The 27,612-nt window shown below is 40.7% G+C and overlaps 2 protein-coding genes across 2 annotated transcripts in view; both read left to right on the top strand.

The window, feature by feature from the left end:
• LOC140927483 (protocadherin-like protein) overlaps positions 1-7,959 on the top strand; it is a 36,357-nt gene extending 28,398 nt beyond the window's left edge. Inside the window, exons 14-19 of the mRNA XM_073377144.1 lie at positions 409-698; positions 1,112-1,326; positions 2,115-2,357; positions 3,324-4,035; positions 4,636-4,851; positions 5,559-7,959. Of these exons, the coding sequence (XP_073233245.1) occupies positions 409-698; positions 1,112-1,326; positions 2,115-2,357; positions 3,324-4,035; positions 4,636-4,851; positions 5,559-6,229 (2,347 nt within the window). The 3' untranslated portion in view covers positions 6,230-7,959. The remainder of the gene's footprint in view (positions 1-408; positions 699-1,111; positions 1,327-2,114; positions 2,358-3,323; positions 4,036-4,635; positions 4,852-5,558) is intronic.
• Positions 7,960-10,562: 2,603 nt separating this feature from the next.
• Positions 10,563-27,612, top strand: part of LOC140927484 (protocadherin-like protein) — a 38,629-nt gene continuing 21,579 nt past the window's right edge. The window contains exons 1-8 of the mRNA XM_073377145.1: positions 10,563-12,613; positions 16,228-16,400; positions 17,118-17,424; positions 20,204-20,473; positions 21,724-22,343; positions 23,361-23,781; positions 25,011-25,692; positions 26,109-27,612. The exon at positions 26,109-27,612 is cut by the window's right edge and continues 19 nt beyond it. Coding sequence (XP_073233246.1) covers positions 10,699-12,613; positions 16,228-16,400; positions 17,118-17,424; positions 20,204-20,473; positions 21,724-22,343; positions 23,361-23,781; positions 25,011-25,692; positions 26,109-27,612 — 5,892 coding nt within the window. The 5' untranslated portion in view covers positions 10,563-10,698. The remainder of the gene's footprint in view (positions 12,614-16,227; positions 16,401-17,117; positions 17,425-20,203; positions 20,474-21,723; positions 22,344-23,360; positions 23,782-25,010; positions 25,693-26,108) is intronic.

Below are 27,612 nucleotides of genomic sequence, written 5' to 3'. Positions count from 1 at the left end.
GTCATAACCTTCTCCCTTGATGATATGTTGATTTTGTTAGGAGAAAAGTAATTTTAGTCACTCTCAATGTCTTGTGCAACGAGAAATTTTCTGCCCTGAGTAGTTTATTCATGACGGCTAGACGATTCCTGAGGCTGCGATCCTTTTGGTCAGCGTTCACGTGTCTGAGGGTAACGAAGGCAGAGGGAACGAGAGTGATTCCGCGTGGAGTATGTTAGAAGGATTTTAAGATGTTTGTGATGTACTTTGATAATATATTATGGTGGTATACACTGTGTTTGCGTGTCTATTTTTCATCAAATACCAAAAAACTCCTCTTGACGATGCACGATTTCTCTTGTCTTTTCCTGTCGAATTATTAGCGAGTTTGAGAACGTCATTTTTCACACATTCGTGTTTTTTTTGTAGTTATTTGAATGGTTTTGGACCTCTTCAAATTGGTGGTGTACAGAACGCTCTCAGCAGCTTATTCCCAAAGATAAGCTTCGGCGGTTTTAGGGGCTGCATCCGAGACATAACCGACAACGGCCTTACGTACGATTTGCTAAATCCGTTACTTCAAGTGAACACAGAGTTGGGATGTAAACTTGATAACAATGCGTGTCCAGACTGCAGTGGCCACGGTTACTGCGAACCGTTGTGGACAAACAGCATTTGCGTCTGCGACCTTGGATACACTGGACCTAATTGCAACCAAAGTAAGTAAATGAGGTACCGTAAAATTCCGAAAATAAGCCCCTCCATGTATAAGCCCCTCCAAATATAAGCCCCCCAAAAAGGTAACACAAAAAACTCTCCGTTAAATCGCCTCTCCAAATATAACCCCCCCGGGGGCTTGGCTTGAAAAATTGCCCTAAAATACAAAGTAAAACAAAGCAAAAACGATAAATTTACTTTCAACTATAAGGCTAGCCCAATCGATTTTGAAACGCAAATTTCCCTCCGTAGATAAGACCCTCCAAAAATAAGCCCCTCAAAAATGGCCTTTGAAAAATATATGCCCCGGGGCTTATTTTCGGAATTCTACGGTAGCTTTAGTGTGTTGAAGTACTAACGTTGTAAATAGTCTTCCTTTGTGAGTTTCTTACTTAGGACATTCTCTTGTTACTAGGAACAAATGCTAATTGGTACAGACCCAACAGCTTCACTCAGTACAGAGTGAAGCAAACCAGAAGAAAACGTCGTGAGCTTGTTCCCCCTCCGGTATCAATGGCTAACGAGTTCTACACTAATATTGCGTTGCAAGTCAGGGTGTCGCCTAACTCGTCCGATGTGGTCATTTTCTTGGCCTCCAACAGCTTAGGAACAGAGTTCAACAGAATTGATGTGAGTCAAACTGATTACTAACTACTTGTAACACTGACTCTTTACTGACTGGGTGGGCCTCTTCCTTGGGTTTCCACTCATGTCCAGAAATAATTCGAACCTTGGGAATTATGTATTGTAGCCAGTTCTTTCTCCCTCTAAACTTGGGTGCGGCTCCCATTAATTCAATCCCTGGGAAATTCCCCTGTATTTGAGATTTTACGTGAGTGACTTTTTCGCTGTAGTCGCCGTCGTCGCTGTTAAGCTCCCTGTGATAACGCCTTTGGAAGTCTCCAACAGAAGAAACTGCCTCGTAGCACGCTCCAGTGGCGCTAGCATTGCAGCTTTTGCGTCTGCATCTTCACTCGGCGCGGCACAATGCTCTTTCCGTTTTCCTTCCCTCCCCCCTCCGTATTATTTTGTGGGGAAGCTTGTGATGTGTAGAAGCGTACCTTGAGCTGTGCGCTAGCCAGAATACCGTGAAGATGCCTTTGCTACCTTCGTCTACAGCTACCTTTATGGCACCTGCCCTCCAATAATTATTTCAATGGCGTAAAGTTACATTCACCCTTTAAGCCCTAAGAGAGATCAGCATGAAATTTCTCCTTTTAATATCAATGCTTTAGAAAACAGAGTGGTCATGGAATTGAGTACGTGATCAGGGAAGATGAGTGTAATTGATATTTCAACAAATTCCCCCCTCTACTTGTATTGAAAAAGTATAAGGACAGTAAATGAGAATCTCAATTTTGATATTAGGGTTTAAAGGGTTAACATTGTCGTCCTCTGTGTTATCAATTAACATGCAGGTACATAATCATGTGCTGCGTTACGTGTTCCGACTGGGTGACCGCATGAAGATTCTCAAGATCCCGCAACTGAACGTGACGGATGATAAATACCATACAGTGGTAGTGAAAAGAGAAGGCAACTATGCGAGCCTTCAAATCGATTACAACGGCAAAGTGGAGGGAACCACTGGTGGCTTACACAAACTGCTGAATATGGGCGGAGGAAGTTTCTTTACTGGTGGTTTACCCAATATCACCGAGGTACGTTATAAGTACTCATATAACGTATATCATCCTGCCAACTGAGCCTTTCTTTCGCTTGCTCGATTTTGGCGTACGCGAAAAATACTCTGCATGAATCGAATGTTGCTAGGATATAGTTTCGAACCCAGGCCAAATAGCCGTGCGCTTGTTACAGCAGGCTCGGTAATGGCCATCGGTTTATCAACAACGGATGCTCGCACTCGAAAAAACCAGTTTGGCGAGAGAAAACAAGATTGACTAGTCCAGAAGTTCAGGCTGCGGCCTCCTCAAAGGTTTGACGCAGAATTCAGGCAGAGCATCCTTTTCTCCGCCTCACTCAAGAGGACAGAAGTAGGTTCTGCTAGTAGGGTTCGTAAGGTTATACTGATATAAGCTACAACCAGTTGCAAAAATGTGGACAGAGACACTCCGCCGACGAAAAACCGATTTTTCTTACTGCAAATCGCTGCTAGTCACACGTCTGTGAAATATAATAATCACCTCCGTCCTTCCCTCCATTCAAAGTTGTTCCTTCAAGGTTTGAGCATGGTCTTGTATTTTAGCAACTTTGATAAGGGGAGGAGAGGGGATTACAAGCATAAAATCATAAGCAGGTCAGTTAGGCCAAAGTAAGGTACAGTGTCTCAAGTATCTTTGCAACTGGTTGTAGTTTCAAGCACTTCCACCTTCCAACAAGAATAATAACTGATCCTCATCCATAACATGATTTGCTCCCGATTGGCGTATGTATATTAGGCTGATTTAGCAACAGAACGGGAACGTCATTTGACGACGGGGAAGTGCGCGGTAAAGACTAAACTCGACTTCCGGTGCTCAATTTGCCGCTCTGCCATTGGTCAAGCCAGTTGTTTGATTCGCGCGCACCGTCGTCAACTGATGTTCCCGTTCTGTTGCTTAATCAGCCTATTCTGGTAATTATTCTAGTGTCGCGACCTCTAACACTAGTTTCGTTTCCGTTTTTAGGTGAGAGTGGTTGAAGCCTTTGTTAACAGCGGAGGTAACGCAATCTTGCGTACAGCTGACGGTAACGTAATCTCAAGCGGTGTGGGAAGCTCATTCGGTGGATACAGCTCTTATGGTTCGTCCGGTGCAGCTTTCATGGGCAACACGATCACTGTCACTAGCCAAGGAGGGGTTGTAGTATCGTCCTCTAAGGTTACTGTGAAGACCCTTAGCGGAATGCGAGCCGTCGCAAGCTCATCAAACGTGTTTATAGGAGGCGTTAGCATGCGCTATTTTACTCCCATTGGTGGTGGTGCGAAATACAGCAAGATTGTAAGTACGAGATATTCTTCTGGTAAGGTGGTAATCCACAGACGTGGTTATTCTAGTAGCAGTTCTGGCGGCGTTCTTGTTAGCGGTGGTAGTGGCGGTAGTGGGGGCGCTGGTGCTGGCGCTTCCGGTTCTGGTGGGACTTCCGGTACCGGTGGCGTCTCCGGTGGTGGAAATGCTTCTTTGGGTGGTACCGCTTCTATAGGTGGTACTGTCATTGGAAGTGGAGCGTCCGCTCAAGGAGGCATCGTAACTGGTGCTACTGTATTGGGAGGTGCTGCTTCTCTGAGTGCATATGGAACACTTAGTGCGTATGGTACCGGTTTGGGTGCATGGACTCTTCACGGAGCAACTGCAAATGACGCTGACGTACAAGAAATTCAAGTGATAAAAGATTTCGGAGGTAAGCATTGGTGTTATCTAATTAAAACCACGAATAACTCATTAACAGGGAGGGTACATCTGGCTCTCATACGGACGAGCGCGAAATAAGGCTGCTTTAAGGGCATTTGGCTATGAGCAGTCTTTCATTTTCCATAGGGGAAGTTAAACAAGAAATATGCGACCGCGTGTGCCTAGCGCGCTCGTGCATGTCGCTAGTTTTTCCGGGCTGTCTTTCGTAGTCTGCAAAGAAACGCGAGAAACTGACAAGGCAACGCCGAGGGAAAACTTTGCTATGAAAATGGAAATTGAAATCTTGTTTACTTTGACTTGTGCGACTGGAATTACCAGGGCGTGAATTCGCAGGCCAATTTTTGAAGTTAATTGAGAGAAACTAAACAATTGACCTTGTCTATTTTTCATTATAACTTAAAAGAATACGGTATTTCTTCAAACAAGCGCCCACGGTATAATAGTTCTTTTGAAGGAAGACGTTATAAGCCACTCCCTCGATTGAGTTAGCTAAAATTTGAAATAAGATCCCGGAGGCTTATTCGAGGAAATACAATACCTTAGCTCGTGTATTAAACATTACTTGAACATCCTGGTTCATTTTTTTCAGGTTGCACCGCATCAAACAACTACAACGGAGTGGATTTGGACAACGACCCTAATATTGAAGCGCGCCGTCAGAACGTTGAGTTCCCTTGTCCATGCGCGGATTCAGGCTTCTGCTTACACAGTGGTACATGCGTCAGTGCTCCGGTTCCTTACTGTATTTGCCCCCCTGGTTGGACTGGAGCAAGATGTGGGGATATTGTTACTGATCCTAAGCCAGGTTTGTCTCTCATTTTAAACCCAAAAGTGACCAGCATCAGTTTTCTCTTTACAATATTCATCCATAATCAAGTTGAAAGGTTACAAGAATTAATAAAATGAGCACCAAGGTTGAAACTTTTGTCTTTTAACAAATTCTCTCGATTAGTTTTTCAAGGAATGTATGGAGGTCAGTTTGGAGAATTTGTATGTGGATATTGGATCTTAAAGCCCCCTTTATACAAGAACCTGTTACGCCTAAAATTTGAGCAAGTCCTCTCTTTCTAAAATCTATGAAAAATAATTTTGTACACTCGGGCTAATAAGATAAGTCAACATTCAGAATCCTCTTTGGAGACATAGGTTTCTTATAACTCCAACCGCAATGTAATGGTATGCAGATTTTATATAAGGAATAAGCTGAATATACCACTGAATACCCCTAGCTTTCTTCAGAAAATAAGAACCTATTTAAGAACCTTCATAACCTAAATTGGTGCTAATAACCATTTATTTAAAAACCTGTTCAGGCGAACTTGGGAAAATGCCGGTTCTTTGTTGCGGGTTTTCACCGTAATACACGATAGAGATGAACTTTGGAAAATTTCCTATTGTATGACCATTCAAATGAAACGTCTTTAGCTGCACTCTGACGAAATTAAATTTGGGTTTTCTCTTGAACGTCCATATGAGTGTTGTGAAACAATCTCTGTGTTGATTTTTCCGCAGGTACTCGTCCAGCCAGTAGATGGGCCAATCCAGCAGTCATTGCCATTATTCTGGTCATCCTCCTCGCAATTCTTATCATCATTGGCGCTGTTCTTCTAAAGCGACGTCCAAAACCCACTATGGTAGCTGTAGTGGAGGATGGGCACGTTCACGATAACATCCGACCATACCATGATGAAGGCGCTGGCGAGGAGGATAACTTCGGCTATGATATATCAACGCTTATGAAGTACACTTACATTGAGAACGGCATGGCCGGCGCTGGCGGTGTCGGTTACGGCAAGTTTAAAGACGGTGGTGCCGGCAACGGCGGAGAGGAGGAGTTTACTGTCAGTGAAAGCAAACCGCTTCTACAAGGCGCGATGCCTGGTGCTGGGTTACATCACGGAGTAACCACCATCACGAAGCGTCGAGTTGTGCATCCAGATAGTATCGATGTAAAACAGTTCATTGACACGCGCGTTCACGAGGCTGATGGCGAGTACATTCTTTCCATTGATGAGCTGCATATTTATCGCTACGAGGGGGATGATTCTGACGTAGACGACTTAAGTGAGTTGGGTGATAGTGATGAGGAACCGGATGAAGAAGAAGAGCAGGAGTTTGCGTTCTTGCAAGAGTGGGGTAGAAAATTCGATAACCTTAACCGGATTTTCAACGAAGATGATTAACTCAGTCAAGCGCACAACTCAGCACCGTTTTGTAAGCAAATCTCTTAAACCTTTACGTCGAAAAGCAACATGGCAACAGGTGGTGTCAGGACGTAAACATTTGATTTTACAAGGACCATTCCACCGTCACACGTAAAATGCTTGTATGTTTCTCCGAGTCGTTCACTACAACCAAGTAACTCTTTAAACATTGTGGTTAAACAGGCTGGTTGATGCATTGACACACATAAAAGTGTATCACTGACGTCACAATGATCCTAGGATAAGTTTGCTCCCATATAAATCGAGAGTTAGATAGTCTTAAAAGTAATGAATAGTCTCTTAATGTTGAAACTTTACGCACGTAGATTTTGACTAAGAAAACTTCTTTAGGGAGCTTTCCGTCTATGTGCGGTTAAGAAACTTGAACAGTACCGTAGCTAGCTTAAAATAAATCGAAGTTCTTGCCTTATTGCGATTAATACTTTTCGTTTGTGACCGACGGCCAGCCACTAGACCTAACTAACTGTTCTTGCCTTTCTTGCTTCACTTGCCTGGTCTGTTTTGAAAGTTTAGCAACGGCACACCACAGTTGTGGTACTTTTTTCTACTTGAATAATAACTGTACATTTGTTTCGTATCCTAAAATTTTTTAGGATCATAAAATTTGCTCATCAGGGTGATATGAAAAGCCTTGCTTTTCGCTCGTTGTAATTATTAGAATTGTATTTCCTTCTTTGAGTGGAAGGGTTTAGAATTAGTAGTAGCTAGTTTCATCAGTAGCTAGTTTCATTTGATTGCCTTAAGCTGAGACCACGTCTCAAACTCAAAGATGAGATTTAAAAACGCCCCAATTGAATAGAATAATGTAGGATATTTTCTCATTTAAGGAGTGAGGTCATTTTTGCTTGAGATTTTGCCACAACTATTCTTCACTTAGCAAATGATGCGAAAGTACCGATGTCCGATTATCATACTTTGAGTTAACGTGCTCAGTCATACATAAATTATTGCGGCGAATTTTATAACTGTATGACCATTAAAATTGGTATGCTACGTGACTAAACACTTGAATAATCTACTGTTCACGTAGCCTGCGTGACAGTCGTTTGAAAGGAAAGGGGATGGCGATTTCGGGCGCGTGAGAAACGCGTGCGAAAGGCGCGCGAGGGAAAGATCTCGCGACCAAATTCATTTGCCCTTCCCTTTCGAACGTCGGCCACGCAGGCAACTGTTCACGCATCGAGGTGCGCAAAATTCGCCGTAGCCCAAAACCACAGGACCTCGCCCCTTGACTGATGAGAGCCTTTTTTATAAGAAAAATATTGTCAGTTGAATTAGTTCTTCCTTGAAGAAGAGAAAAGCCAAACCTTTTGGTCTCTGCGGAAGCTGTCTGCAAGACGATCACCGTCTTTCGCTGTTGTCCGCTTGTTGTACAAGTTGGACCACTCGAGTAGTAGTCAAGCGAGTAAGACGAGTGTACGCGAAAACTCATGCGCGGACTTTCTTATTCCTGTCATAGTATTAGACAAGGGGAACTATTAGTATCGGACAAGTGCTATCGCAAAATTAGCTGTGTAGTCGCGGATAAATGATATTGGAAAAAAGTTTTTATATGTGTTGCAAAGTATTTAAGATTTTGTTTTTGATTTAAGTAGAGACACCTTTGTTGAAAAGTAGAGTGCTAGCGAAGATATTTTGCTAAGCTGTAATAAAAGAACTTGCCAATAAAAGTATGTTTGCAGTAAAAATACGTAGTGGTGTAACGGACGCGCTGATTATGGAACGCTGTTTACTGCGTAAGAGACTCGAAGAACGCGAAAGGGTATTAAAAAATGTATTGTTACTTCAGTGGGTGCAAACTATATAACGATGGATGAGTTACCATCACTTAAAGAAATCGCGCAAATGCATAAGCATACATGCTATATATATTCCCTCTGTATACTAAGCGTTGCTGCGAACGTCGACAAAGAACAAGGTGTTTGTTCGTACCACACAAGTCGATCTACGAAAGCCAAAAAATGTAAGCGAATCAACTTAAAGAGTAGGAACCGTTGAGTCTTTCTAAGCCGTAAAATCGTGCTTTTAGAGAGTCTAGTTCGATTGTAATGAGTCATTGACAGCCTCCACTCATAATTGACAAAACTCGGCTCGATAACTATTTTCTGTTCCAGAAATGGGCCCCAGCTCCTGAACGAACCAGCGGCGGAAATCGAGCCTTTGATAAAACTGAAGACTTCAGTTAGGTTAACGTCAATGAAACGTTGGCAGCTAGAAACAATTTTCTTAGACGCACTGAATTCTTGTGAATCTGATATTCGGGTGAAAGTGTGTTTGACAGAAGATCACGGTCTCTCCGGCTGTTTCTTGACCTTTATCGTTTATTGAAGGGCCTTCCAGCTGGTCGCTTTTAAAGACCGCGTTAATTTTGTCAAGTGTATTAATCAGTGTTTTCTGAGTCTGTCTTTCGCCTCTCCTCTTCTCCTTTTTAAACTTCTTTTTAAAAAGCTACAAGCTAGACCTTCTCGTGAAATATTGGAGGTATTTGCTTTTCGCAAAAGAGAAGTGTCTTGAAATGATCAAGAAAAATGTTGAATATGGATTACTGTAGTGAGACTGTACCGAAAACATTGACTGCACTTAAAACATGATTTATTTCTTTTGAAGTGCCAGTGGGTTTTAATAATAAACTAATCGCGAGTCTTCTCGAATCACCTGTTTCGCTTATTAATAGCGGTTAGGAATTGAGAAAAGGATTCTATGTATGGCAACTTTATTTCGAATATTGAAGTCTTTTTATTACCCTGGATGCCATGCAGTGTTTTTTCCTCCCCTAAATTAATGAAGAATCTCGCGGGAAGATTTTTGTCGTAATTGGCTGCTATATTGGAAAGCCGTAAAAGGGTCTAGTATCTTGAGGAACTTAAAAATTTTCTTAAAAAACAGTTTTTGGCACACCTCAAAAAAGAAAAAGGAAATTAAAGACAGCTATCTGCTTTATTGATACAAAAAAAGATAAGAAGAAAAATCTCTTGACTGAAACAGATGTGTGGTCGTTTCGTCGGATAATTCCCCTCTGCTTTATCTTAATCAAAACACTGATAAATGATTCCGGACAAGAGAGAATTAAGATTGGTCAAAAATAAATGAGAAGCTAGAATCATTTCATGTTCTTATCTTTAAATTTGTTTTCGCAAGTAAAAAATCGCAAGAAATTGGAAACAAAGTAATGGAAACCCTAACATTTCAGGCTTGGCTTATATGGATATTTTCTTCAGTTTCAACCAATTTATCTGATCGATCATTTATCAGCGTCATGACAAAGATAGCATTAAAGATAATTCTTTATCCTATTTTGATTTGTAGAAAAAGGGCTTCAAAACTATTGTCTGTTTGCGTATGTAAAGCGTCTTTAAAGGATGCCTAAGGCATTTTAGTTTTATAAACATCAAAAGAAAAGTAAATATTTGTCGTTTAAGCTAAACTGCAAAGCGCTTAATGTCCTGGAAAAAGAAGTGAGTTTATTTTCCATTAAGTAGGTTAATGTTAAACCTACCTTTACTGAAAACCTGGTCAACTGAAACAAGAAAAAATTTTCACACTCGCTTACTGTAATAGGAGTTCGAGTGTTGATAAAAGTCTCCGGTGAGACACCTGCCGGTTAAGTTTTAGATAGGAGAAGGATTCGTTTTTTCACGTATCAGCTCTGCGTGTGGTTGACAAGTACTTAACGCCAGGAATAAGCTTGTTTAGAATTTGATTAAACAAACTTTTCCCGAAGAATGCCAAAAATAAACTCTTCAAAGATCTTTAAACATAGCGGATAGCTAACAGAAGACTTTTAAAACCCTATCAGAGGCTTACCTAACCAGTTTGGGGCCCGGAGTTTCGTCACCTGAACCTCGTATTTTAGCGAAGTGCATAAAATTTTCGTCTTTTTTTAACAGGTGTTCGCAATGTAATACGCACAATTCAGCAAAGCTGTTACACGCGCGTTTTCATTGGTTTACTTTGAAATTAATTGACGCACATTCACAGCTATTGAAGGCCAAACAATGCTAGTTTAGTGTTTAGCGGAGCTCGTCTCTCAGAAGCACGCAGACAGTGCTTGTACGAAAGAGACAAAGGAAAATGAAAACTCATACAAGACGCTTTGACTAAGATATTTATTGTTTACACGAACTGAAGTTATTTTATTGGAAATTTAACCAGGAGAGCGCTTTATATCGCCGGCTCAGTCGCACGGTAACCAGTTGTTTACAATCACGGGCTCGTTCTCAGTCATCTGTCAGTTTTATCCGCTGCCGAAGCGCGTAACTGGTTCATTTGGAAGCTGTGGAGTTTAAGTCCGGCTTAAACCATGGAGAAATCCCTGCGGCAAGAAACAGCGACGATTATTAACTTTTCATGAAGATCACTTTTTGTCGAGATTACGGCCGGAATAATATTTTTCACTATAACAACACAGATCTCGTCTCTGAAAAAGTATGCCTGGAAAGCGCATATTACCACGTGCAAGTTGTACGGTAAATTGCTACTTATTGTTTATAGGAATTATTTACTGCTCGCACTTTTTCGAGAATGGAATATCGTTTGAAATTATAGAAGTCTTCGAGGGTTTACCGCCTGGAAGTGCTATTTTGAACTTGAACCGAAACTATAGCGTTGCTTACTCGCTATATCACAGTTCTGCTACAGCTGATGGTTCCAACCTGTTTTATATTGACTCAAAGGGGATTCTCACTTCCAAAGTAACTTTGGATCACGAAGATGAGCGAGGAAACGTGTTTGATTTGGTGGTAATATCGCGGGAAATCTCCAGAACTGAAGGTGGCCTTGCCAGCATTGTGCGTGTTCGAATACTCGATCAGAACGATCACACGCCCAAATTTCCCAAAGATTTATATACTGCCACGGTGGCAGAGAATAGCCCTATTGGCACTTTTGTTTCTGGTATTGAGAGCGTTTACGCTAGTGACTTAGATAGTGGAAAAAATTCGGTTCAAAACTACAGCATCGTGGCTGGAAACGAGGCGGGGAAGTTTGAAGTCGATTTCCATGTACTTTCTGGTTTGAAATTTTTACGCCTAAAAACCAAGGCGCCCATCGACAGAGAAGAAACACCGTTTTTTGTCTTGACAGTGAAGGTTGAAGACGGGGGAACTCCGCAACTTTCAAGCACTGCTCAAATACGAGTAAATATTCTTGACGAGAATGATCAAACGCCGAAGTTTGGACTGCCCACTTACTCGGTTGCTGTCAGTGAAAATGTACTCGTGGGAACTTCGGTTTTGAAAGTAAACGCTTTTGATGTGGACATTAGCAGGAACGCTGAAATTTATTATTATTTTAAACCTGCTCACGACTTCTTTACAGTAAATGCTCATACAGGCATAGTAGAGACAGCATGTGAGCTAAATTTCCAGAAGGGAAGTTCCTTTGATCTTACGATTTATGCAGTGGATCGTGGAAGAAATCCGCGGCAAGCAAAGACTATCGTGCGAATTCGTCTTGTGGATATCGCAGGTTTTCCGCCGTCTTCCCTGGGAGTAATTTCTAGTGAAAGGACACCACCTGTCTTCCGTAAACACAAGTATTTCGTGAGAATAAGAGAAGATTTTCCTGTTGGAGGTGCCATTGTTCGAGTGGAGGCTCACCAGGGAAGCGGGTTTTACACAGAAGAAAAAGCTTGGAGATATGTAATTTTGAACAAACCGTCTATTATTCAAACAATTTTCGACATTAATCCTCGAAGCGGGGTAATTACTCTCCTTGAACCCTTGGATTATGAAAACAAAACCTCGTTTTCTGTCATCGTTAAAGTGAAAGACGAGGAGTCTAAAGATTTTTATGAATCACAAGCGCGGGTAGAGATTGTAATTGAAGATGTCAATGAAAATTATTTCCCGCCAATTTTTGCCCGTTCTACGTTGATCGTTCCGATTTCAGAGAATGACCGCGAAGATTCTCTTGTTGCAAAGATTTCAGCCACTGATGCTGACGAAGGAAGTAACGGACAAATTACTTACTCTATTACGGGAGGATCTGGAGTGGGAAAATTTAATATCGATAGAGACAATGGGAAAATACGATCTCTTGTTCCATTCAACCTTGAAATGGCCTCGCAATTTGACTTACACGTGCGGGCTAGCGACCGTTCAAAACAACCGCTTCATTCCAATTCATTCATGTTGGTTAGATTACAAAGCGGCAGACAAAAAAGGCCATTCTTTTCAAATCCAAAGCAGGTTGTCAGTGTTCGAGAAAACAGCGAAAAGGGGACGTTCGTGGCTTTGGTTCGAGCGAGTCTACGTGAAGGAAGGTCAAGAAGCGAAACGCCATTGGAGTATTTTTTCTCAGGCGGAAATCAAGGCGGAATATTTTCGTTGAATTCCACTTCAGGCAAGTATGTTTCTTTTTAATTAAAACGCCTAAGGGAAATTATAAAGTAAACAACAGGAGCATTGGAGTCTTGATACGTTCAAAGTTGTGGGGTGATCAATTTGAGCTTATATTAATAACAAAGCCTCTTTCTCTGATGTGGAATCGCGCGAGTCCGGCCTCAAACAATGTAATGACAAGGAAGAAATATTCTGAAAATACCAAAAAAGGCTTTCCGCACGTAAATGGAGTTTCATACATAATTCACACCTCGGAAAGTACAGTTCTGGTTACACACCATCACCTGCAATACGTTTAATTGAGAAAAGCATTAATAGGTCATTGAGATGCGCTAGATTTTCATAATAATAGTTCTGAATTATTGGTGGAAAATGTTGTTTGTGGCGTGTCATTCAACAAAAATGCAATAATCGCACGTAGGTTCACTGTATGGATTGTATTGCCAGCGATTATGTAGCCCTCTGCGTGAAATAAGGTATTGAACCGCGAAGTGTGAAAATACAATAATTTGTTGCATGATAGAAGGCTAGATAAGATGCTCTTGGGGAAAATCTTCCCATGACAGGTGGTGGAACTCCAATTTTATTTTCATTTTTTATACAATTCTAATACGGCGCTGTTTATTGAAATGCCAAGTTCAGACAGCTAATATTTTAAATCAAGGCATTTCCAAGATAGAAATAACAGAGTTTTCATCTTGACCAAATTTAAATTCAATTAATAAAATATGTTCAGATGATGAGACTGACCTTAAAAAACTTGTGGATAAGGCATAATTTTGATACGATTTTAAACAAAAATTGAATATTTGCCTTGATCATAGCTGAGAAGTAATTTTAAAAAAATTATCAACCAAATTGCATCTTTTGTGTACAAAATTGGCCAAGTTTTTCTTGTCTTAATTTTGGTACTAGGTTTTTAATAGGCTTGATCAACTGCATCAGACTTCCTTTTTATATTCTTTCATTTATGGTTTTAAAGGTGATTTAATTATAGTAATATCTACCATTTTGAAGGGTTCATGATCATTGGTCTTCTTATTAGCTTGTCTTGTTCTTGTTATTTAGTTACTATCATGGTCTCAAATGAATCTTGTTTAGGAAGATCTTTGTCTGCAAGCCACAATGTTTTTTAGGATAAATTTTCCACCAAGATAGACTTAATAAAAAAACAAGGAAACTGGATGCATTTCTTAGACATCACTTTTTTCCTTATTTAGTAGAGAAAATTGCAAAGAATAAAAGAAGAAGCCTTTTACTTTTTGAAGCTTTAATTACTTTGAAAAACACTATGAACACACATGTATGTTTGCCTGAGAAAAAAATTGTGTTCAGTTATCCCAACCCCAACTGTTTTAGCTGATAAAGGATATTTTTGATACTTTTCAAGATAGAATGTCATCCTTTTAAAACCAAAATCATGCATTTCACTTGCGCACTACTGCAGATAGCTTGCTTATCTATGAAATAGACCTTTTATCTCCATTTCACATGTGCAAACCCAATACTCTTGTCCACCATAGTCGTTACAAATTTATGCATATTACAAACAAAGCTCTCTTATCAGACACTCTTGTGAGTACGGAGTGTCGGGGGGGTGGGGGGGAGAGCACTCTTCTATGAAAATAATGGGTATGTTTGCTGAAAGTTTATACTAATCCCTAAAGGGGAACCAACAGGGTGTGAGTCAGGTCTTATTTGACCCCTAAAGGTCAGCATACTCCAACACAGCATGCTGGCAGTAATGAGTGTTGGCTTTCTGTACTTAACACCCTAAGTGAGACTTAAATCTGCCATTTCTTTTCTCCCAAGTGAGATGATGAGCATTCCTCTCATTGTCATGTGGAAGTAGCGAGTTGGGGGGGGGGGGGGGGTTACTTCCAAAAATTTCGGATAGATGTGTGCCGCTCAGGGTCTTAGACCTTGACCCTATTTGAGGATGAGACAAATGAATTCTGATACATTGTACCCTAAAAAAGCAAAAACTATGAATTTAACTGAAGCACACAAATCTTTTTGTTCATTGCTATCTAGCCAATGTGTGGGACTACCCACCCTCCCCACTAGTTCACCTGGGAGTTGTGAGCAGACAACTCCACTTACGGCTACCTTCATAAAACTACATATTTCATCATTCCCCTACGCCGCAGCTCCAGATATGAACTGACGGTGTCCAATTATTAAAGGGAAATTTGAATTTGTAGCCCTTTAAGTGAAATAATTGGACAAATGACTGTATTGAAAAATTGTGAGTTTTCGAGATGCCTTGGGCATGATTTGCCATATTTTGAGAGGCCATTATTTGCTTCCTGTCTTTTAATTTTATTTTCTTGTTATCACTCTGTGGACAGTAATATTAACCTACTTCCTTGGGAGATCATTTGAAATTTAGTGGGATGGGGTGGGGGAGGGAAGACAGGATCTGAGTGGATTAACTCTCCCAGGAAGAGAGGAGTTGAACTGAATGAAAAACTCTTGGACAAGGAATTGGAGGGTTATATGTACTGTCATGTACAACACACCTTTTTTAGCTGAAATTTCAGCAGTAGAAACTAACATGAAAACAAATTTATGTGATCCTTTTTTGTGGTAAAGTTTTCAATTTTTTTGGTGTCCATCAAAACTGTATTTATCTCTAACATAAAGAAACAATGTTTTGCTTTTTTCTCATTCTCTTGGTTGGTTATTTTTTGTTTGCCTACTGTTTTTCTTGTAGCTAAAAACCACAACCTGTATTTTATTGCCAAACACAATTAAACATTTATAAAATACATGCAAATTAAGAAAAAGCAAGGAATTAAATATTAAGGATTTTTCTAATATATGGGTAACCCTTTTAGGTTTTTGAATTGTTGGCCATAATAGAAATGCATGTGTAGCCGCCTTTATGAAGTTTATGAAGACATTTCCCATACACAGCTGACTGCTCTAAAAGTTTCAGTGTTTTAAGATTTAAAATTTTTAGACTTTCTTTCAGAGTACTTGGGATTGGTGGGTGAGTACTGGGACAAACACATTTTGGGGGTGATGGGGTGAGGGAAGTTTTGGGCTCTTTTGTAGGTATATAGGCAGTTTTTGGACCACTCTGTTTTCACTGTTCTAGCATCGAAAGGGAACATTGTTCTTGCTTAGAGATCGATATGTAAAAAAAATCATGATCAGGGTCATGATTGTGGTCATTAATATTGTTTTCTTTAAAAAAAATGTTATATTTCTTAACCTTAAAATGGATTTTTTTACCTTTTTTTAATATTTGTGTTCATTGGCAGCTATTTTTTATTAATCTAGCTACCATGTGAAGTAATGAAAATACCTGGTTACTCAAATAAGTGCCACATTTGGGAGAAAAAAGTTAATAAATGCTGCCCTCAAATAAGTGCCACACGCCCTTAATAGGTTACTTCTGTAAGTTTAATACGGAAAATAATATTGCAGTTAATACCATTCTGATCGTGTCCAACTTTCAAAGAAACACTGCCCTCAAATAAGTGCCGCCCTCGTATAAGTGCCACCGTCGAATATGAGCTGCATTTGAGGCGTTAAAACTTAATGAAGGCCATGGTCCTTATTCGAGTAAATACAATAATTTAATTTCTATTTTTTAAACCTTTACAGGAATAATTTCTACAACAGCTTCTCTTGATCGGGAGAGTAAAGATCTTTACATCCTTAAGGTTCATGCGGGTGAAAAAGGTGCTGATCCTTCAATGAGCTCACCCTCCCAAGTAGATGTCATGGTTACAGATGAAAATGATAACACCCCATCGTTTGATCAACACGAATACAAGGTATTACAATGCTGTAAAGTACTCCATGTAGGGTCACACTTACATTGAATTTGTTAATGCTATCCTCTTCTTTGTATAATTGCCAGTGGTTTGTTCTCATGATTTAATTTGTTGTGACAAAAAACATTTCAGTGATAATTATGATTAAACTAAGAGGAGATTGTCACAGTTATAGACGCAACTGAGTTTTGTAGTTCTACTGAATTTAGGTTTGTAGAGGAGTTCAACCCTTGACGTCTGTGCTATTGGTTTATTATACACCCATAAAAGGATGGCAATGAAATTATTTCATTAACTTTTGCCTTAATTAAGAAACAAACTAAATTCCTCCTGAAAAAATGATCCTGTGCCTTTTGATCAATTGAAACCTAAAAACTGGTCAGCAGAGGAATTTTAAATAAACAAATCACCTCATTGAGATGTACACCTGAGCCTGTGATATAGTCATGTGATACTGGTCAGCAGATACCATATTTTCACAACTGTCAATTGACCATAACATGAATGTCTAATGTCAAGTTAGACACAGATTGTGTCTTGGACTCTTAGCTTAAGTAAGTGTGATATTTCATGTATGCTAACATGAAGGAGGATGTACTGATGAACAGACAGACAATCGAGACGGGCAATCAAATTTTATTACCAATTGTGCTCCACTATGATTATGGTATCTATAAAGTACAACAATAAATAACTGTTAAACCTTTGTTCACTTAGGTGGTTGTTACTGAAAACATGGGTCCCATATCAAATCTCCTGTGTTTAGCAGCCTATGATCCTGATGCCGAGCAGAATGGTAACATCACATACTCTATCATCTCCAGTACAGGGCCCTTCTCTATTGATCCTGCTTATGGTCTGTTATCAGTTGACAAGTCTTTGGATTATGAACAGAAGCAATTGCACAGACTTGTTGTACAAGCAGCTGATAATGGTGTACCTAGCCGCAAGACAAGGGTAACTGTTGAAATAGTGGTACAGGATGCCAATGATGTTCCAGTGTTTTCGCAGGCCCACTATACAGGTAATGTACTGGCTTGTGGAAATCGGTAATATTGCTATCAAGAATTGGGGGGAGGACTGGGGTAGGGAAGTTCTCAATGAAGTTTTATATAGAGAGGCTGTACCCCAAGGTCCAACCCCTTACCCTTTTATATACCATTTTTGACCTCAAAGGTAGCCATTTTGTGTACCTTCTATTGACAAATGGTACCCCTTTCACATACCTGGTTTAGAAGTTTGCATCCCTTGTAACTTCTGTAAATGCACTTTCCAGAACATTTTCTCAACGTTTTCATAGCCGTAAAAAGCTTAGCCCTTTTCATCCCTTCTACAGACCAAAATGACAGAGTTTGCTACCCGTTCATATATTTCAACAAGCGAAATCCCTACCCTTTTATACACCTGAAGCCTGACAAAAGTACTCCTTTCAGATGGAGCCTCAGGCCATTATAGGCCATTATAGGGCCCCTTTGGCGTAGGTTAAACAGATGATCAAAGATGCGGTGCTTGATGGGTGTGGCAATAATATTCATATTTACACTCAATGAATTTCTTGTCATGGACATATAACTACTCTCCCATCTCTGCACGCCTTGTTAAATTCATTATTTGTATTTGTTTCACCAAGTCAGAACTTAAAACTTTCATGACAGTTTGTTGTGTCAGCATTCATTGATCACCTTGAGGAAGTTTTATAAGAAAAAGTGAATCTGCCCTTCCTTTCTTTCTTTTCTTCCATTTTCCTTTTTCTAGCACCATTGATCCTCTTTTTCTGTCAAGTTTCTCTTGAGGATGCAGTTTGTAGTAGAGTCTTATCCTGCCTAAGATGCAGATCGAGTACAATGTTAATCTATCATAAAGCATGTTGTCTGAATATCATTGTTACCAGTATTAATGTTTTCTTCTGAATCCTCTGAAGGCAAGAAGGTACATTCCAAGGATGACCATACGGTCAAACTTAAAAGTTAGAGGATAGATTGGATTTCATGTCGTGCTTTCTTCAAGCAATACACCATGCAGCTAACATGTTGAATCATGGATGCATCACCTTTTTCTTTAAAATTTCTTGTTTCCTCCATAATAAACACAGGTCTAAAAATGACTAATACTATGCATAATAACATCTTGCATTTGTCCTGTAAGCATGCTGGTAAATTTAACATTCATTTTGATTCCTCTGTAATTCAGTAACAGCGCTGGAATCTGCCAAAATTGCAACAGACCTTCTGGCTGTGTTTCATGTGACAGATGAGGATGCCACTGTGAAGGGTAACATCAGGCCTATCTCTGTTCAGTTGTGTTTTGTCTTTTTTGGTGCTTTTCTATCTGTGACTTCTCCTTCAAAGACACCGACTCAAACACTGTGTAAACGAAGATTATTTGTGGTCTTGACAACTTTTGCAGCCACTAGAATTCCTGGTCTACTTTTTTAACCTTTTCATCTTTTGTGATGTATTCATTTTGGATATTTTTGGTCATTTTCTTCTTTTTAGCTTGACTTATGAGTTTGATTCCCCAAACACTCATTCAACTGAACCACATCTTGAATGTATTACACAAGCTCTGAGCTTAACATGACTGTTTGTCTCCTCCACTTTCACGTATATGCAGACAATAGTACTTGAACATGAATTCCAGTTTAAGCCATTAAAACTACTGCAACTCCAACTGATAACTGCAGTGCAAACTTCTTTCTGAACTGTCCAGACTTGCTTGCTTGCTTTTCATCGTAAGTATGTGCGGAATCGGTACACATTGCAACAAAACGTAACAATGCGACCTCAACTTTCAGCCTTCTGATTCAGGGCACAAAACAGTCTTAAGGACTTTATAGTTACCAAATAGTCAACTGGTGCAATTTTGAAGTGTAAGGTCAGTTTTAGCCCTGGCTATAATCTGCTGAGATCTTGGCTTTAGTTGTGTACCTTTTCTCTTTCTGCTTGTATGTGAATATGATAACTGTTGACATAACAGTTGCTGTTGATCAGTCAGAACACATACCAAACGTCTGCAGTGTTTCATGTTAGTAGCCGTTTGACGGACTGTATTTCTTTTCATCAGGCAGCAAATCTCTCAGCTGTTTTGTGTTAGAAATACTTAGAAGGAAGCTCCAGTAATTGGGGCTGGTAGTGGCTCTCTGGGAACTTAATCGTGAATGCTTTAAAATGGACAGGACACTGTATAAAAGATACTGAAAAGGGTAAAAGGTCTCAGCGTAGGCTGCCTGTGGTCATATAACTGTGGTTAGCCTGTGGCTCATGTGAGCCACACAATGCTTTGAAAAAAATGAAAGCGATAGTTACAGAGTTTGTGGGACAGGGTTAAAAATACGGTGGTGACAGGACAATCAGACTGATTTCATCAACAAAAAACGCAGTAGTACTTGAAAACAGCGTTGAAAAACACTGAAAGGATACAAACCTTGACAAGTATTGAAGGACAGGTAACGGTCAACATTGTATTAACATCAGTTGTTGTTAATTTCTGCTTCTTAGAGATGACTTGACGGAGAAGTGATGTATTGTTGATACTTTTAAGGTGATGTTACACGAGACGATTTGCAACGACGATATTTAGCGCAACACAGCGTTGAAACGTTGTTGCGACATTGTTTTGAATAGTCACAACATTGTTTCAACGTTGCAACGCTGTGTTGCGTTAAAAATCGTTGTTGCGAATCGTCCCGTGTAGCATCACCTTTAGGCCCCTTTTATATGGAGAAAAGTTGTGCGGGGTAGAAGACTCACCCTCCCAGCCAACTTCCTAAGTGCTGACTGTGGGAACGCTTTTTCCCATTGCAGTAAGTATTCCTGAAGACTCCGACGTCGAAGGAACAGTGACGATCCTGGAGACTTCAGATCAAGACCGAGATAAAAATGGCAAGTTCGAATGTATCATGGAAGACATGGATCTACAAACCATGGATACGTTTTCTGTCAGGCGGATTCCTGAAGGCTGCGCCTTGGTGCTCAGGTCATTCCTTGACTGGTCTACTGCAAATAAGTACTCCTTCACTGTTCGCGCCACGGACCAAGCTGATGCTGCGCAGCGGAAGTCAGCGGTTGCAACTGGTAAAGAGGCCTTTTCGTTTTCGTCAAGCGTGATCAACACGTGTGGGGTTCTTGTGTTATTGTCAAATTTTAAGTCTGACGCTGTTAACAAAAGTGCGCCGCAAAAGCGAGGCTTGGAGATAACTAATGTGACACATAACGAACTATTGTTTTCCCTGTGGTACATAACGTACATGTACTCCATGTCACAAAATCAACTGTCACTATTTCCCAATTTGATACAGTCATACCTCGTTGATACGGATACTGAAGGGGTCATAAAACGTGTCCTTATTAACGGGGTGTCCGTATTAAGCGGGTCGTGTTATTTAAGTCAAGAAGACACCCTTTACTAGAAGGAAAAATTAGTAAAGAAATAAAACATGACATTAGCACTGTCAAGTTACACATCTCTAACCTCTACAAAGCCGTCATTCTGCAGACTAAATCCACGGAAACAATCATAAATTGCTCATTGATTTACTACGTCATCAAAAAGGTTCTCTGCATAACTCATCGGATGCCAAAATAGTCTGAAATTGATGTCAACAATTCATTCTATCCGGTTTACTGTAGCGCTGGGGACATTGACATGCTGTCAACTAACGGTCTGTTTTAACAGACAGTTCATAATGAAGTGTCCGTATTAGCGAAGTTGACTTTCTATGATAATATGTTGATTTGGCAAGAAACAAGTGTCCGTTGTCCGTATTAACTGGTGTCCGTATTCGTATGAAGCGGGTTGAATTAAGAGAAATTTTAAGGGCTTTCCCTAGGGACAAAGAAAACTGTCCGTAATAATGAGGTGTCCCTAAAGTGAGGTTCAACTGTATATAGATTTGAAAACATTTTATGGAAATTACCAAGAAAGGATAATGGAACTAGCGTATTTATTCGAATAAGCGCCCAACCCCGAATTAGTGCCCACCTCCAATAAGCGCCCATCCCTCCTCCTCCCAATCAAACTCAAATAAGCGCTCACCCCCACCCCACCCACTTGAGTGAATAAATTCTAATAAGAGACTTCTCCGAGGATGGAGTTTTCTTCAGAGTATTTTACAGAAACCTTGCGTTGTTACTTCTTCGCGTTTTGTTATAGCATTTATTGTTTTGTTGCAAAATAAACATACTTCACTTGCTGAAAATAGTGAAAATTTAATAAGCGCCCACCTCGAATAAGCGCCCACTCTCAAGATCTAAAAATTTAACAAGCGCCCAGTGCGGTTAATCGAATAAATACGGTATTTTGAAGTGTTTGCTTTTTTTTACAGTAACCATTCACGTTCAAGACACCAATAATCACAGCCCTGAGTTCCTACAGACTTCTTACTGGGTGTCTCTGCCGAATGATGCCAACATTGGAACAACCGTGCTAACTGTTAAAGCTTACGACCTCGACGAAGGCGACAACGCTAAAATAACATACAAACTTTCAAATGATATGTTTGATGTTCATCCCTCTAAAGGTGTTATCACACTGAAGCAGGGTTTCGGTTCTGTCACCAACAGAAAGTACGAATTCTCTGTCAGGGCTACAGACCAGGGAACCCCTAACAGACAGTCAGCCGTAAGTGTTTCGGTTTCCGTTCACTCGCTGTCTTTCATCCCTCCAAAATTCATCACGTCTGTTTATCGCACAGTCGTCCCTGAAAATTTCTCCACCGGGGTGATGCGCTTAACAGTGCATGCGGAAAAGAGCGTTGGTGTCCGTAGTTCTATCGAGTATTATATTGTTGGTGGTGATCCGCAGGACCGGTTTAGCGTGGGCACACGAAGTGGCGTCTTTACTCTGAGAAAGTCGTTGGATTACGAAAAAGCTAAACAGCACGTTTTGGTTGTGCGAGCCGTGCAAAAGGGCTTGTCACGTGACATACCGTCTCTTCCTACAGAGGTTAGTACGTAGAGACTAAGTTATATTTTTGAAATGAAATTCTTGTAGTTTATTTTGATTTAAGAAAGGCTGTTTCACACTTTATACTACTACATGAGAAATTTCTGCAATTTGATTGGCTAAGAGCAGTGGTATTTCAGGTAATATATCAAACATGAGATGCAGTGTTTCATCACCAGATGAAACACCGAGAAGAGAGTTGAAAATACGACGCGCAGCGTGATTTGTACGTGATATTTGGCATAAATACCACTCTTGATATTTCAAAATTGCCTCAAATTTCACTCGCCTGAAATTACGTACAACAATTTCGAAATATCACTCGTGTATTTATGCCAAATATCACTACAAATCATGCTATTACCTGTACATACCGGATGGCTTTTGCGCCGGAACGAAAACCATACTGGAAAGGACTTCTGTTTACACATATGAACGGTGATTTCGGCGCAGTTTCTGAAACGGATCTAAAGTGGAGAATCACATATCGTATAGGTGTTCATACTACGTCGGGTAGCTTTTCGTGGCGCACGAAAAGTTATTCGGTATAGTATGAACAGAGCCTAAGTTTAGCTGTAAAATGTAACTGTTAAGATTTTTAATGTTTAAATACAAATATTGTAGCTTAGTTAAGTCGTATTTTAACTCTGTCTGCGGTGACATTTACAGATATGGTCAAAATATTAGTCAATCCAACAAAACTGTACGACGTAGAAGAAAAACTTCTCACTTTGACCTTGAAATTGCCGGCCTCGCGTTTGATAATTTATCTGTGTACAGGGAGGTGGGAACGAGACGTTCCTACAGAGGTTGGTACATAAAGGCTAAGCTTTTCTTGAAAGAAACTTCTTGTAGTTTAGTTTAATTCAGTTTAAGTACATAGAAGAGGGACTTCACACTTTTAAAGTTTTAAAGTGCCAGTCTCGCGTTAAATAATAAATCTGGGGGAAGAGAGGGGGAAATTTCCAGAACTGAACTTGTGCTTAATTCAGTGCGTTCTTGATTGTTTTAACACAGGTTAAAGTATTTGTAAACGTCACGGACGTAAACGACAATTACCCGCGGTTCGCCCTTCCGAGAGATCCTCTTGTTACATCTGTTAATGAATTCCAGCCCGCTGGTGCTGTGGTTGCCACCGTAAAGGCGTTTGACAAAGATACCGGAAATCACTCTTTAATCACCTACGGCCTCAAGAACCTTTACAATCCATACAGTGGTGATTTTCAAATCCATCGCACTCTAGGGACTATAACGACTACCAAAGAGCTCCTCCATTCCCAGGGTGCTACGCGCTCCTTCGTTGTCACGGCAACCGATTCCAGCCATCCGTTCCGGAAGGCGGAGGCGAAAGTGGTTGTAATGATCAATCGGGCTATTCCTCCTCCGCAGTTTGATAAAGAAGAGTTTGCCGAATTTATTCCGGAAAACATCCATGTTGGCAAGTATCATTTTTTTCATCTTCACCGTTGTAATAGAAGAGGTTGCGTTTTCGTGTTACAGAGATGCCTGTGATATATAGGTTTCCTATAAAAACCATACTACGGATATGATGACTGTTGTGATAACGGCATCCGTATCAGAGTTTTCTGTGGAATAAAGGAGTCTTTCTTATAGAGATGTCCATGTTGAGAAGTTTTCCGGCGACTCCACGTAGACTACTTAAACGCGCACAGCAGTACAGAAGTCTTCCGACCGAATTCGCCACTTAAAAAACGGAAAGGAACAGGAGCCGACATGCGTCCGGCAAATTGTTTCTGGGATCATTATCGGGGACGCACCGGTCAGCCTTTTGCTAATTTTGTGCCCTGTTCGTTGTAACAGTCCCAGACGTCTTTGCGAAAGTTAACTCATTCAAGTTTTCATCTCGTTTCTAAAGTGACAAATGCCACACCGTTGAAATCAGTCTAACCTACATCCTTGTGTTTGTTTTGGCCCATTCCTTTTTTTCTAAACTGAACAAACATTGGCCGTTTTTATACTAAGGACGCATTATCTGTCCGGACGAACTTGGGCAAACATTTTGTAGTTTGTCTGGTTTATGCGTCTCCAGTGTAAAGACGGGCATAAGACGCATTATGCGTCCAGACAGACTACCTTTTGTAGTGCGTCGTTCAAGACGTATTTCGAAGGAAGTTCGTTCAGACGCATAGTGCGTCTTGTGCCCGTCTTTTTACTTGAGACGGATTACCAGACGAACTAAAAAGGCTTACGCAAGCTCGTCCAGAGGGATAATGCGTCCTTACGATAAAAACGGCCATTGAACACAAACCCATACACGGGCGCAGAGGGAACGCATGTTGGCGCTGCATGTTTTTTAGTTAAATTGACGTGTTCTGGCTAGTTTGACTGGGCTATTTTGATGATGACGTCACTTGACATGAACTACTAGAATTCCTTTTGTATTTGTTTCCGTCAATCTGAGTTGTCTTAGTGAAGTTAACATAGCAGTAGCTCTAATTTGCAAAGGAACACGAACACTTGAATGATTCTGGTAGTTGTACTGAGTCAATTTATGTCATCGTGTAATTTTTTTTTCTCGATAAGAACCGCTCTAGTAGGGAGTTATGCCTATCAAGCAATTAGAAAAACTACAGTAGAAATAAATATTAACAGTAAAATGTGCTAACCACCTTTCATTTATTGTTTCATTTCTCTTGAATTTTTCAGGCAAATCCTTGGTTCATTTTAACCCACAGCAGAATGCTCGCTCGTTTCTGAAATACGAGTTCGTAAGTGGTAATGGTGGTAAGCTTTGGTGTTTAGACATCACTGGTAAGATCCGGGTGAACAGGCGACTCCATAACGAACAGGGAACTTCTCATCATCTCAAGATCACTGTGCACGATGGCTCAAGGGTTTATCGCAGACTAACAGCCTTGTTTAACGTTGATGACGTAAACGACAACGCACCTAAATTCACTTCGAACAGTTACAAATTTTACATCCTAGAGAATGCACCCGAGTATCACAGTGTAGGGACTGTATTAGCAGAAGATTATGATGAAGGGTCGAATTCCGAGGTGACTTACTCCATAGCAGGTGTGGAGGATGCCAGGTCTGTTGGTAAATTTGAGATCGTCCCAGACTCTGGTCTTCTGAAGACTGCAAGAGTACTGGACAGAGAGATCATACATCAACACGTGATCACAGTGCGTGCAGAGGATCATGGGAATCCAAGACTTAGTTCTTTGACGCGTGTTACTGTAGTTGTTCTTGATATAAATGATAATGACCCGGTCTTTGCAACAGACATCTTCAGCACTTGGGTTCCAGTTGATATGAAAATTGGGTCCAGTATTTTCGCTGTAGTGGCGTTCGACGAAGATTGGGGAGAAAATGGAGTCCTGAGGTAACTTTGTAACTATTCATAGATCTTTTTAAACACAAGTGCAAATATGAATTTAGAGCCGAGAAAGTCATCACGTTAAATTATCTCTTTGCAATGTACAGAAAGGGTTTAAGGTCATCTCGCGACCAAGAAGTCTACCCGCCATTACGTAATAACTTTGCCATAATTGGCAGTGTTTACTTACCTAGGATTTTTACTTCTTCGTCAAGCCCAAATACAAATCTGTTGATCGTAATTGACGATCCTTACGTCGAACTTCTCATGCTCTTAATAGGTAAGTATTGAGATATTTCTTTGGTGGCGATTTCGTTAGTGGCAAGATGGTTTGGTGGCGACCTGTCCGGATATTAGACAAAGAAGATCATTTCAAAAATATTACAGTATAACAATAGCAATTTACTTTATTTTTATCCTAGATATTCTGTCTTCGGGAGAAACGCGGAGAAATTCATCAGTCTTGATCCTGCAGACGGTTCTATCGTTCTTTCTCGCCCCTTAACGTCACTAAAGCCAATAAAGTTCACAGTCATAGCACGTGACCTCGGGAATCCTGTCAGAAACGCGACCGCTGATGTCGTCATCTCGATTAATGCCGTGCCAGGCCCCCCTCGATTTCTGTTCCCATCTTACGTAACTCGGGTCGTAGAAAATGAAAAGGCCGGAACCGAGGTTGTTCGTTTAGAGGTTGCAAGCGTCGATCCAGTGATTTCCTTTGCTTTTTTGAATGGTAATGATAAAGGTGATTTTCATTTACGAGCGGAGACTGGACTGATCACGACTGCTAGACCGCTGGATTATGAAACCGTCGCGCGGTATGAGCTTATTGTCATGGCAACAGACAGCAGTAATAAAATGAATTACGTCAAAGTGGTTGTGCAAGTAGAGAACGTCAATGATAACGAGCCAGTCTTTGTTGGTGTGCGGGGTGGAATGCTTGAGGGACAGATCTTAGTGGACGCCATTGCTTATAGTAACGTGATGTGGGTAAAGGCACGTGACCGAGATACGGTTGACATCATTACATATAAAATTCTTGACGAGCGTGCAGCTTCATATTTTCGTATTGACTTTGAAGGAAGGTTAAGAACTCGGAAAGCTCTTACAGGACTGCAGTCGCCGTACGTGTTTAAAATTGAAGCTTCAGATAGTGGGATTCCTTCTAAAAGAGCCGTTACCTCTGTACGTCTTGTTCTTCTGAAATATCACACTCAACAAAAAGAACTGCAAGCCACTGTTGCTGAGGACGTGAAGCAAGATGCTACAGTTATCAAAGTCAAAGACTCTGCAGGCATTAAAAATGCTCGTTTTTCCATTATATATCCCGTGGGATCACCTTTTGATATAAACGAGGAAACTGGGTCTCTGAACAGTGTGCGACCACTTGACTTTGAAACAATACAAAATTACTCCATTATTGTTCAGGTTCAAAACTCTTTGGATTTAAATGACTACACTAATATCGACGTTGTGATCAAAATCCTAGACGTCAATGACAATTCACCTATTTTTACTATGGAGAAGACCAGAGGGTTGTACCTGGCCAAGGTCAATAGGAACCCCGTGCAGGGGACGGTGGTGTACACGTTGACAGCATCAGACCGAGACTCAACAGGACATCTGCGTTACTCCCTAGTCAGCAGTGATTTTAATAGCTTTTTCGAAGTCGAGGCTGAGAGCGGGAATGTAAAGACACGTGGTCAGCAGGGCGGCCTGCTTACGGCAGATGTTTACAATCTGACTGTTCGCGTGAGTGATAGCGACACGCCTTCGCGTCACGCAGAGGCGTTGCTTACCGTTCAAGTGGGAGAGTACCCCCCGGTGTTCGGCGAGGAAGAATATGTGTTTAACGTGGAGGAGAACACGCAGAAGGGATTTACGATCGGCTACATCAAGGCGCGAAGCTTCTCTGGTGCATCACTT

Source organism: Porites lutea, chromosome 2 (genome assembly GCF_958299795.1).
Source record: "Porites lutea chromosome 2, jaPorLute2.1, whole genome shotgun sequence".
In the NCBI taxonomy this organism is placed as follows: domain Eukaryota; kingdom Metazoa; phylum Cnidaria; class Anthozoa; order Scleractinia; family Poritidae; genus Porites; species Porites lutea.
The sequence above is the reverse complement of the archived record's forward strand: the minus strand, read 5'-3'. Positions and strand labels throughout refer to the sequence as shown.